At 42.0% G+C, this 9,581-nt stretch overlaps 1 protein-coding gene across 5 annotated transcripts in view; it reads left to right on the forward strand.

Annotated features, from left to right (window-relative positions):
• LOC138266823 (monocarboxylate transporter 13-like) overlaps positions 1-8,860 on the forward strand; it is a 355,804-nt gene extending 346,944 nt beyond the window's left edge. For 4 of the 5 annotated variants that reach the window (XM_069215495.1, XM_069215493.1, XM_069215498.1 and 1 more), the window contains one exon: positions 3,606-8,860. In XM_069215495.1, coding sequence (XP_069071596.1) covers positions 3,606-3,868 — 263 coding nt within the window. In that variant the 3' untranslated portion in view covers positions 3,869-8,860. The remainder of the gene's footprint in view (positions 1-3,605) is intronic. The other variant, XM_069215494.1, reaches the window with a different exon arrangement.
• The last annotated feature ends 721 nt before the right edge of the window (positions 8,861-9,581 follow it).

Below are 9,581 nucleotides of genomic sequence, written 5' to 3' on the forward strand. Positions count from 1 at the left end.
GACTCTGGGCACATGTAGTGCACTTTACTAGGGACTTACAAGTAGATCAAATATGCCTATTGGGTATGATCCAACGTTAACTTGTTTTAAGGGAGAGCGCGTATGCACTTTAGCACTGTTCAGTAGTGGTAAAGTGCGCAGAGTCCTAAAACCAGCAAAAACAGTGTCAAAAAGGTGGAGGGAGGCAGGCAAAAAGTTGGGGGTGACCACCCTAAGGCTTCAGGTCTAACATCAAGGTAGCAGTAGAGTTTTCTGGAAGGTCTGGAAGAAAGTATTTGATCCAATTTGGACACCTTCAGTCCCATGGGAATTGAATTTGATGCTTTCTGATGTGATGTCTCCTCCATTTGAGGCCACACGTAGGACTTCATTGCATTGCCTGTCTTGGAAGGCAGAGTTTTTTTAGTTGCAGTCTCTTCAACACATAGAGTTAATGAGCATCTGGCCTTTTCAGCTATTGAACCCTATTCAGTATACCTCTCTTTAGGGTAGTCATGAGAAATCATACCCTGTTTTTCTTTTAGGTGTTTCCAGAGTTAAATATAAAGTATCGCATCTTTGACTAATCATTTCATGTAATCCTGTCACAAGGCAGGAAGCTTGCTGAATTCCCTGGATGTTAGGAGGGTGTTACAGTTTTAGCTTTAAAGTATGAAGAATGGTTAGACGTACTGGCTTTGTCACTTCTAAACAATCCCTCATTTGTTTCCTGCATTACATTTTGTTATGAAATGGCTAATAGGCCAATTCCAGGCAGAGCCCCAAGCCCATTGGGAGAGAATGATGCAGACACTGCTGCTGCCTGGTTGAAGAATATTCCACTAGCAGATTACGCACAAGAAATGGTTCCTGGGTCCTGTTATGCATTGTAGAAATTACTTTAAAGCCACCACTGACTCTCCAACTTTCCCTGCATTTTAGGTTTTCAGTATGGGTTTAAAGAAACAGGCTTCTTCGAAGTTCAAAAAGAATTGACTTTAGAGCGTTTGCACTACTTTTTTACTGTTTTTTTAAATTAATTTAGTACATTTCAGAAGTAAATAAAAACAATCAAACACAAATCAGTACATAAATTAGTAATGCAGTGCATAAGTGCCAACATGTGGCATCGCTAATATTGCTAAGACAAAGAATACATCGTAAATCCCTTTTCCTACATCGGAATGCAGATTTTTTACGATCACACGCTAAACATACACTGAAGAATGTTTTCTGATCTTTTTGTTTAATTTCGTCTCCTTCTCTTTAAAATAATGATCTTGCTAGCCCCACACTTTCCCTATTATAAGTTCATATGCCAGAAAAAAACGCCTCTACGAGTTTTCTATTGCCCATGAACTATCTTTACGGTTACGTTTTATTCATTCACAGTCTTCATTTTAAACACAATCCCCAGTTGGAATTACATACCTAAATTGCCCCAATGAAGATGGCCAAACTCTGCAGCAATGTCAGAAAAATATTTCATTGTATCTATTTGTCTGTTTTCCATTGGTTCACGCCATTCTGGAATATTTAAATTCCATTACACTGCATACCAAATATGAAGTCAGTCGGATCAGATCCAAACCTTAATTTTAACAACAACAAAAAAATAGGGTTTGGGAATTAAAAACAATCCTTTTAATTTACAATGGAAATCATGTGTTTTAGAATAAATGCAGTGTATGAAATAGCCAATACGGAATCTGGTGACGCAGCACAAAGAATGAAGCTGCTGGATGCACAATGCAAAATCTACCTATGATCTGTTCTTACATTTTTTCTTACAAAATAGAAAAATAAAGATAAACTGGGAAGGAATCTGCCTGTACAAAGCCTCGAACAACCTCGGACACTGAATCAAGTCTTTGAGACATGATTCAGTTTCTCTGCACTTTGCCCCTCTGATGTCAGGGTTTACTTAAAGTCAATAACCAATATACAAGAAAAGTCCATAAAGGTCACACCGAGTCATGAAATAGCTGATTGCACCCTACTGTTGGGAAATATGAGTTGGTCACATTTATACAGTGTTATGTTATGTTGCATTGCCCCTCCTTGTGTTTGTTGTAAAGCAATATTTGATTGACATGATTCCTTCCCTCTTTTATCAGTTTTAACATTGCTCTCTTCAGTATTACAGGAGCTCCCTCCGGTGCATAGCATTAGTTACAGAACCTTTTCGTTTCTCCATCCTCTTCATAGTTTTTTATTAAGTGTCTTTCTACAGCATAAACAAACTTGTCTTGTTCCACAACCTGTAATCTGTGGATAACAAAATAATTTGAATTGATTATTAAAAACATTTGCATTTAGTAACTAGTGTAGGAGCCCTTTCTTGTATGTAATTATGAAAACTGAAATATACTAAATAGATTTCAAGAGCTTCTATCAGGGGCCTTTTGCACCCTTCATCCTAAACTCTACCGTCATAGATAAATAGTAGTTAAAACAACACAGAAAAGATGGTCATTCTTAGACCAACAATATAACCCAGTGCAACCTTTACAGATCCAATATAACCATTTTAAGCAAAAGTAATACATAAAGTGCACCTATATGGATCTTTGCTGTCATCTGATCATCGCCCAACAGATTCAATCTAATAGGTCACGGTTCTACCTAACCTCTTAAAAGTTGCCTGCTGTTATACCTGACTGATCTTGGCTTGGGCAAGGTGCAAAAATTACGCAAGGTGTGCTTGTAGATGATATATGCAGTTGACAAAGATATATATTAAGCTAGAATGCACAAGGCATTCAGCTGATACTGGTATTAACTCATACAAATAGTTAAAGAAAACAGGCATAGTATTTAAAATGGCGGGATAGGGAGCCAGCCAAGTTGCAAGATCCCTAGCATCCCACCATAATTAGTCACAGCCTATGCAACTAACAGAATTGTGCAAGTAAGTGAATCTACTCAGCTATAGCATACAAGGCTGACAAAAGCTTATATGATGCACAAAAGAGCACACAACAGTCAGCTAATACTGATATTTCATTAGGTGAATGGTTAAGCAGGGCAGACCAAGTACTGAAACTGGCAGGATAGGGTGCCAGCCCTATATAATGTCCCTAGCAGCCCACCATAACCTACTAACCTAATAAAAGTTTCAAAGATTTCAAGTTCTTATCTGAAGACTTCCTCACCGTACAGCTCGATCCACTCCTGTATTTGGGTGCTACTTTGATCTGAGTTTGAAAAATGGTGTATATATACTCTAGACTGACTTTATTGGTGAATTTATATGTATTATTGGGGTGATTTTCCATGGTGTGAATGACAGCCTTTGTGTATATTTTAGGGTTTTTCTCGTAATTTCAGTGGCATTAATGAAAGATGTCTATTTTGTTGTTGATATCCCAGTTTTGTCCGTATATGTATATTTTAGGGGGATTCCCAGCGTTTGAAGCTAATCTTGCTCTCTGTGAAGATAAAGACCATGGGCCTGATTTAGAAATCGGTGGATGGATTACTCCGTCACAGTGGTGATGGATATCCCGTCCGCCGAGTTCTAAATCAGGCCCCATGTTATTTAAAAGCCTTGCTTGTTCTGTTCTAGGTATGCGGTATTAGGACGATTTCACTAAATCACTTTGTTTCTCTTTGTGTTTCTCTAGGCTGGCTCCGTGACCTAACAGGAAACTATTACGCCTCATTTGGGACAGCTGGCGCATTTCTCCTGGCAGGTTGCCTTGTACTTATGACTCTTCCCAACTTCTTCCAGTGCCTTAGAAAACCGCCTTTTGACCAACCGGAAACCTCTAAGGAGGTGAATCTAGCTAAAGCCTGCGAGGAGCTTCCTCCCAAACCACTGTTTGTGAAGAATGGCCATGTGTGTGCAATTTTCTCTGAGACTAAACTTGAGGAAGGTCCAGTCTAAAGTGGCAAATATATGCACAGCTGACAAGGCATAAAAGGGCCATACTCCATCCATTCTGAAAAGAAGAGAAGGTTACTATTGCCTTTCGTAAGTGGCATTTACTGCTTGCTGTGGTGCACTCCTTTCCCCACAGCAAGCCCAAGGCTCGCAAGGTGCGCTTCTACAGCCCCTGCCATGCAGGCAGGGTGGTGGTGCTAGTTAAAAAACCTCCCCACTCAGTCATTGTGTATCTCCAATATGGCCTTAATTACTTCTCAATAATTACAGTGTGGCAGGTACATTCATGTGCGTGCCCTAGTAGTAGTCTTTACTACTGTCTGCTCTTGCATATGTCTGATAAGGATTGGCTTCTTACTGGCCTACCCAAGCTTCCTGCACCCCAAAGCTTCAACTGAAGTTGCTTTGGATGTAAGTAGCCAAGAAGGTGCCTGATAGGAACCCACTGAAGCCAAAGAGACTATTTCGGGAAGAATAACCTTACTGACTATATTGTGTCACACAAGACATGAAGATCTGCAAGGAGGATATACCTCACATGCACATCTGTCTCCAAAAGGTGTAATTGGAGACCGGATACTCAATGTGGAAAACACTTAAGATCCATTTCTCTGATCGTTTAGGTCTTACCAGAACAGCTATGGTAAATAACATGCCAGCTGCCACCACCAATGAGAAGATGGTTTCCATGAGGAATAGATTTGAGATTTTCCCTGTTCAAGCTGGTGCCACCAGACACGTAAAGCAAAGCACAGATGAAATACTTCTCTGAGATTAACCTCACTGATCAACAAAGTGTCAACAAGAAATGAACATTCATAGGACCACACTTCCAGGGCAGCTTTACAGACCCTTAGATACACTATATTCACACATAAACACAACCAGAAGCAATGGGATTTGAGAGTATTTATTCACTTGGTGGGACATCACTGAACTTACGAGTGGGCAAAGGAATTACCAGAAATTAACCATTCATAACACCAAGGTACAAACCCTGATATCCAGGCTACTGATAGACATTACCAGTAGGAAATCATTGTACGTAGAGGTTGTCAGAAGTTAAACATTCCAAGTACTAGGCTTTCAGGGTTGTCACACTCTCTGAGATTCTAACTACTGACAGAGACTGATGGAGGCAAGGAAGTGTCCGGTGCTATGGAATGACGTAGAGGAAAGTCACTGAATGTATGGGTTACCCTGAATTAAACATTCTAAGCACTAGACTTCCAAGGGGTGTTACACTCCCTAAGATGAGATCGTAACTACTGACAGAAGCAAGGAAGTGTCAGGCAGTATAGAATGACTTGGTGGGAAGTCACTGAATATATGGGTTACCAGGAATTAAACATTCCAAAAATTAGGCTTCCAGGGGATGTTACACTCCCTCAGGTCCTACTCCTGACAGATACTGCCAGAGACAAGGAAATGTTGGGCAGTATGGAATAACTTGTGGGAAGTTACTGAATGTATGGGTTACCATGAATTAAACAGTCAAAGTACCAGACTTCCAGGGGACATTACACTGTCTGAGTTTCTCACTACTGATAGGCAGTACCAGAGGCAAGGAAGTGTTAGGCAGTATGGACTGACTTGGTGGGAAGACATTCACTAAATGTCTGAGTTACCATGAATGAAACATTCCAAACACTAGATTTTCAGTTGGTGCTACACTCCCTGAGATCCCAACTACTGAGAGAAACTGACAGAGACAAGAAAGTGTCAGCCAGTATGGAATGACGTGGTGGGACGTCACTGAATGTATGGGTTGCCATGAAGTAAACATTTCAAGCACTAGACTTCCAGGGGTGTTACACTCCCTGGTATCCATACTACAGACAGAGGCAGGATAGTATCAGGCTGTATGGAATGACTTGGTGGGAACTCACTGAATGTCTGGGTTACTATGAAGTAATCATTCCAAGCACTAGACATGAGTTACTCGCTACTGATAGATAGTAGCAGAGGCAAGGAAGGGACATAGACCTTGCACCCGGTGATCCCATATTGAGTATACGAGTCGCCAGGAATTAATCATCCATAGCACTTGACTTCCAGGAGAGGGTGTTCCGCTGGTGGTTCACCTTACAAACGCTTCCACGAGTAAGGACATGGAAAATCAGGCACATATTGATCACACATGACAAAGGGCAAGGAATAGGCGGGGATTATATGCCTGGTAGTCACTCACTGAGTGTAGAGGTCACCTGGGAGACGTTGATCAAGGTGAAATGGAAAACTCCACAGATTCTCCATAATGCTTGCAGGTTAGATCCCGGAACTGACCATCGGGTGTCACAAAGCAAAGGAGGGCAATGGGAGGAGAATGCAGCTGCTTATATTGCCAACTGCGGAATTTTCACAGAGGTCACCGGCCTAATTTTATTGCTGCTGATTGCACAGTACCACCAGCTGTGGGGATCTCCACACATCACGTCACCAGTGCAAAACATCCAAGCACTACTCGTCTGGACTTCATTTCATAGACTGCCCTGGGTACCAGAGCGGAGGCAATCGGTCAGACACACAGACCTGTAGTTCACCTTGCTGACTTCTATGGGTTATCAGAGAGGATGACATTTGGGGGAACACACACCAGGGTTACACCACACTTGCAGCAAGGGCTGCGTGGAAGGTGGTAATGGGTGGGTAATCCAGACATTGGAAATAGAGCTCTCAGTGCAAAATGTCCACAGTGGTACTGACGCCAGCAAAAGTCGACCCATGGAGTACTCAATACCATTCTAGGCATTCGATGGCCTTGTTTTTCCATGTTCAGGTGACAACACCCCACTCCCCTATACAGTAGCAGTCCTCTTGATTAAGTTAAAATGTTCTTTCCGTGCTTCCAACTTTGTGTTTTGTAGTTGGACAAGTGGTTCGACAGAGTGTCCTCAATGCTTTTAAAGTGTTCCTGTTACTTGGTTTATTTGCAGGCTACCTAAAGCCAACACAAGTCTTTTTCCCAGGACAGGGCCATGGACGGGCTGCATAAATCAGGGGAGAGTACCTCAGACTAAGCATGGGAATTGAATTGTTGTAGAGACCTGGGTTGGTATGGCATTGACACATTTAGTACTCTTTTGCAAGGGGGTTCCCTCCTTAAAACAGACACTGTGATTAGAGCAGCACACAGCACTTTTTCACTTCTGCGAAGATACATCCCTAGGTCTCCCTCAGGCCAGTGGATATTGTCTCATTTGGGGTCTCCCTCAGGCCAGGGGATATTGTCTCATCTGGGGTCGAAGGGTCAAATGGTTGCAGGCAATCTCCATTTCTGGATGTAGCCACTCAAAGAAGTGCTTTGTTTCAAGGGCTTTTTCATTTACCCACACTTTTTACATGTTTCAGCACCGTCATCTATAAGACTCCTGGGTCACCAGCGTCTCGTCGATGCCATGAATGATTTTCAATTGCACCCCTCCTAGGCCCCTCCCACAGGACCAGGGTCTGCCAGACCCCTTAACAGGCCCCATTATCCTTACAGAGACTCCTCCTATGAGCGTCCATGTTACATTGCAAGAGAGGCTGTCTGCTGTTCATGGGCACTTAAGATTTGATGAGGTCCTCGGGTCTTCCAGTCCCCTTACCAGGCGCCATTATCCCTACACAGGCTCCTCCTGACGGCGTGAATCTCACATTGTTGGAGCCTGTCTACTGTTCATGGGCACTTAGGATTTCTTGAGGTGTTGGGTCTTCCAGACCGCTTAAACAGGCGCCATTATACCAATGCAGGCTCCTCCTGGCAGCATCTGTGCCACATTGTGAGAATCTGTCTACTGTTCATGGGCACTTGAGAACCTGTAGCAATCTCCTGCCCAACCATGGGCAGAGTATTGCTTTCACCCCTTACAGTATCTTTTATCCTTCCATCCTTACAGATTACTGGATGTGTTTGGTAAATACTTGCAGGAAACCTCACACAAATGTGATCATCTAATGTCAAGTCATTGCAGATTGATACAATTTTATCCATTTCTAAGGCGCACCACCTACTTCCGGGGAATTGAGGAAAAGTGTCTGAAATCCATACTACATGTCATGCCAGGGAGACAGGACTGTGAATAAACCCTAAAGCATGCAGACTGGCAGGCCTTATGAAGTAATTTTTTAGCCCTTTGCCGAGCCCTACCTCTTTTGGTCGGGCAAAATGCGGCAACACCTTATTAAAGAAAACAAGATATGGATTAGGGAACTAGTTTTTGCAGAGATTTCACATTAACTTTTTCAGGGTTAACTAGTCAAAGTAGTTGTGCTAGCATCAGAATTTGCAAAACAGCACTTTGAGCTTCCAAGTAATGCATTGTGTCAATGCCCACGCACCAGGGAGTGTTTTTTTTCCCAACCAAACGCATTTTGTAAAAGATGACGTTGAAAAACTGACCCCTCAAGCAAGTGTTTGGGTTCTGTTTTGGGTATGACTTTTCCTGAGCAGAGTATGTGCTCATCCTAGGTATTACAACCAAAAGCGGTTTGTTCATGTCTAACTCTTGACTGAGAGAAGGGCTACATGACATTTCGGTATACTAATCACCAGCCTCTCAGCATCAAACTATTTATTCTGGACAAAATACTAGAATGACTGACTGTTCACACAATTTCAGCCTTGAAGAAGTTTACATTTCTGCCCTGGGACAATGAACGAAACAAGTGTCAGCAGTATTTTAACAATTGTTCAAAAAAGGAGCAGAATAAACCACACAGGAACCAGTGATCAATAGACACAGAAAAAATTGTCTGTTCTTCTACAGGTCGTCAACCTAATAGTTAATGCACAAAAGCAGAGCATCTCCATACTGGCAAGGGTTTAGCCCCCATTCCTGCACTATAGATGTATCGCTCAAAAGTAAAATGCGGCCCGGGTTCTATAAAAGGATGTAGCGGCTATATGTAGGAGCAGGTCTAGATTGTGGCTAACAACCCTCTCCCAATCCTCTCATAGTGAGTATTGAAGGAGACTGTACCTATTATTAAAGAGGCTGCGGCATTCAGACATTTTGTTTCCTTCAAATTTCTTTAAGGGCAAAAGCTTTCCAATACCGTCCAGCAATTAAAGACATATTTATTTTCAAATGAAAATTGTGGGCACTAGGTTGACCCAAATAATATTCTGCTCTCCTCTTCAAAACGGAATCCTTAATAAGTGGCATTTCCTTATAAATGATGCAGCAGTATGTAATTTATGACAAGTAAGGTGTGAAGTCACAACTCTCTTGTAATTAGAAAATACATTATTTCCCAGTTGTGCTAACGTGCAAGGTTACGTGCCACCACATACACTCTAAGCTAGTGGGTTCTACCCTTTTGACGTCTTTAGATCCCCACTTTTTCAATACTGGAACCGGGGGACCGCCATTCAATTATTATTGGGATCTGGGGACCCCCCACACCCCCACTGAATCAATATTGTAATCCGGGGACCCCCTACTGACTCATTATTGGAAACAGGGCCCCAGGCCTATACATTGTCTATGATTTGAACCACAAACAATATGGAAACAAGCATTCATAAAACACCTACACAACAGATAACAGATTTTATTTAATTTACAAAGAAATAACATTAAAAAAATAAAAATTGTAAAATTAATAGGGAGGTTGGAGCTTTTCCACAGTTGAATCCATGCATCATCCATAGTATATTCTGTATGCTGCACCTGCACTGCTCCCAGAAATCATTTTGAGGACACTAATTTAATTTTTAGCCTCCAATTTT

Source organism: Pleurodeles waltl, chromosome 12 (genome assembly GCF_031143425.1).
Source record: "Pleurodeles waltl isolate 20211129_DDA chromosome 12, aPleWal1.hap1.20221129, whole genome shotgun sequence".
NCBI lineage: Eukaryota > Metazoa > Chordata > Amphibia > Caudata > Salamandridae > Pleurodeles > Pleurodeles waltl.